The following is a 2,616-nucleotide window of genomic DNA, read 5'->3' on the forward strand; positions in this document are numbered from 1 at the left end:
TCATTAATATCATGCAACTTATTTCCAGAACAGGTGAAGGGCCAAGGTTGCCTTCTCTGGACAAAATACGTGGTTGAAATACCACCAGCAAAGAAACAGAGCAATGTTTACCCTGACTGAAAAGTTTTGGGACCATATGATACTGTTAAATACAATAGAAATATAACAAATCAACATAGACAATGGGTCACTGCCGGCCAGACTTCATCAAAATTTCCTTTATTTAAGAATCAGGGATACAACTCTGGCGAGTTTTTCCCTTAGTGAAAGTATCAGCCTAAGACATAAAACAGCTGAATTGCTGCTGCCATCTTAAGCAAAGGAAGTTTTACTGAAGCCAGGAGTACAGTGATCCATTTTCTACATCGACTGATTTGCTGGAGTGCAACAAGTCAGACCTGCACCTGTCTGCTGTAATTCAGCCTGCCACCATTGTATACAAACCTGCTCCAACACATAACTCCCTCCTGCCTGCACGTCGACTGCCACAAATCTACAGGGATGACCCAGAGAAATCTGCCTCCCCCACTAATCGCACAGCCCTAGATGGCACTAGCTTCCCACTCCTCCAGGAGCAAGAAGGCTGCACCCGACGTGACCCCATCTTTTATATTTTACCAAAAATTTTTGTGTAAATATAAATGTTTCATAAGGTAGTGAAAAAAAGGTTTTCCAAAATTGTGGGTAAAGGTTTTCATTCTATGGTAAAAACTTAAAACCCCAGTGGTAATTAAATACCACCATAGGAAAGCCAAATGTGTCCCCCCCCAAAAATGGCATAAAATTCAGTTTCAGTACAGCGTTGCATGGCAGAATAAATCTCAAAGTACTGCAGCGGTGAATACTGAAAAATGGCCTGGCCAGGAAGGGGGTTCAACGCCCTGGTCATCAAGTGATTAAATAGGATATACCTGCTGGTTGCCACGGTAAGTGTGACCAATAATACTGATCATGGAGTACTATGCAGGAACGTTATAGTATTATGCACTAGATGGACTGCAGGATTTTTTTTTATTTTTTATTATTAACCTATGCACTGGGGCTAAGCCAGCACTGCAAGGGTTAAGCACTAATTTGTGTCTAGGTGTTAAAATAACAAAATATATACTCCCCCGAAGCTCTGAGCCAGCCAGCTGTTGCAGCACTCCCTCCAGCCTGTCTTTCCCTTCCTGTAGCATTGTAATCTTCCTAAGCTTCCTCGCGTCTATACACACTGTATAGATGTTTATGATTTACAAGACCTTAGACCGATGCAGAGGGAGGGGAGAGACATTCCAAGAAACAGTCTAAGAAAAAGCCAGCTTGGAGCTTCAGGCGAGTATAACTTTTTTTTTAAAACCTAGACACAAACAAGCATCTAACCCTTACAGTGCAAGGGTAGCCCCACTGCATTGGTTAATATAAAAAAAAAAAATCCTGGACTTCTTTAAAGTCAAAGCCCAACATTCCACATTTAGAACCACATTACTTGCATTTACAAGAATACGGTATAACCAATAAAACGATCATTTGTTAAAGCAAGGATCTACAAGAACAGAGAACTTGCCTCTTGTAGAGTGTTTATATCCACGCCGTCTCCCTGGATTACACGAATATAAGGAGGCAAGACCTTGTAACCTCTTGAGTTTTCTTCTAGAGGGAATTTCCTTCCTAAAATATCCAAAACCTGTAAATCACAAATTAAAAAAAAAAAAAAACATAAAAATCAACATACAACAGATTCATAAAATATTATTTATTTAGCTTCTAGCAAATAGGCAGAGGAGCAAAGATTTATTGTTTTACCTTTAAAACAGTGTCCAGAGGATTTCCTGAATCGGGCCGAATTATTAATGGAGCATCTGCGCTTCTTGATTCAATCAAACTTCTCAAATCTTCTCCCCAGATTTTCTCACATGCATTGTAAATGTCGTAACTGTCACTAACCACTGAAACAGGTACTGAGGAAAACTGGGTCACAATATGCCTAAACGCGTCCGTCTCATGGTCTTTACCCCAGGCTGTGATTGTACTGAAAGATCGGAACAGAAGACCAAAAACGTAAATCGAAGTTCCATCATTTACAGAATATCATAGGCTGAAAACAAAATAAAAAATAGTTTCCCACAGAGAAGAGTTCCCACAGCAACCAATCAGGCTTAAAGGAGAACTATGAGGTGAGTGATTTTCACTCATCCTCATAGTTCGAGCTGAAGTGTGGCAGTGAAACGGTCACACGTCGGCTCAATAGATCGGGAAGTGAGCGAACACATACCGGCGCTCGCTCACTTCTCAATCCTGTCCCTGCAGAGAGCAGTGACCGTCACTCACCGCCCCCTGCAGGGATTCCCCCCTCCCCGATCCTCGAGCGCCGACTGGAGGAACGGACGGGGGAGGGTACAGCTGGCTCTGCCTCTAGATAGGCAGAGCCAGCTGTCAATCATGCAGCTGGGTGGATCTTGACAGTATTGTCGGGATCTGTCCCGGCTGTCTCAGTATACCGTGAGCTGTATCTTGCGGTATACTGAGCTTTGGGTTACGGGAGGACGTTAGTTTATGTCCTCCCATGACCCTGAAGAGAACTATGGGGAAAAGCACTGACCCCATAGTTCTCCTTTAACAATTGGTTTTGAGGGA

General features: G+C 42.7%; 1 protein-coding gene across 1 annotated transcript in view; it reads right to left on the reverse strand.

The window, feature by feature from the left end:
- NAMPT (nicotinamide phosphoribosyltransferase) overlaps positions 1 to 2,616 on the reverse strand; it is a 40,984-nt gene that overhangs the window by 8,147 nt on the left and 30,221 nt on the right. The window contains exons 7-8 of the mRNA XM_018568627.1: positions 1,786 to 2,011; positions 1,547 to 1,666 (exon numbers count right to left, since the gene is read on the reverse strand). Coding sequence (XP_018424129.1) covers positions 1,547 to 1,666; positions 1,786 to 2,011 — 346 coding nt within the window. The remainder of the gene's footprint in view (positions 1 to 1,546; positions 1,667 to 1,785; positions 2,012 to 2,616) is intronic.

Source organism: Nanorana parkeri, unplaced genomic scaffold (assembly GCF_000935625.1).
Source record: "Nanorana parkeri isolate BGI_ZX_2015 unplaced genomic scaffold, ASM93562v1 scaffold1221, whole genome shotgun sequence".
In the NCBI taxonomy this organism is placed as follows: Eukaryota; Metazoa; Chordata; class Amphibia; order Anura; family Dicroglossidae; genus Nanorana; species Nanorana parkeri.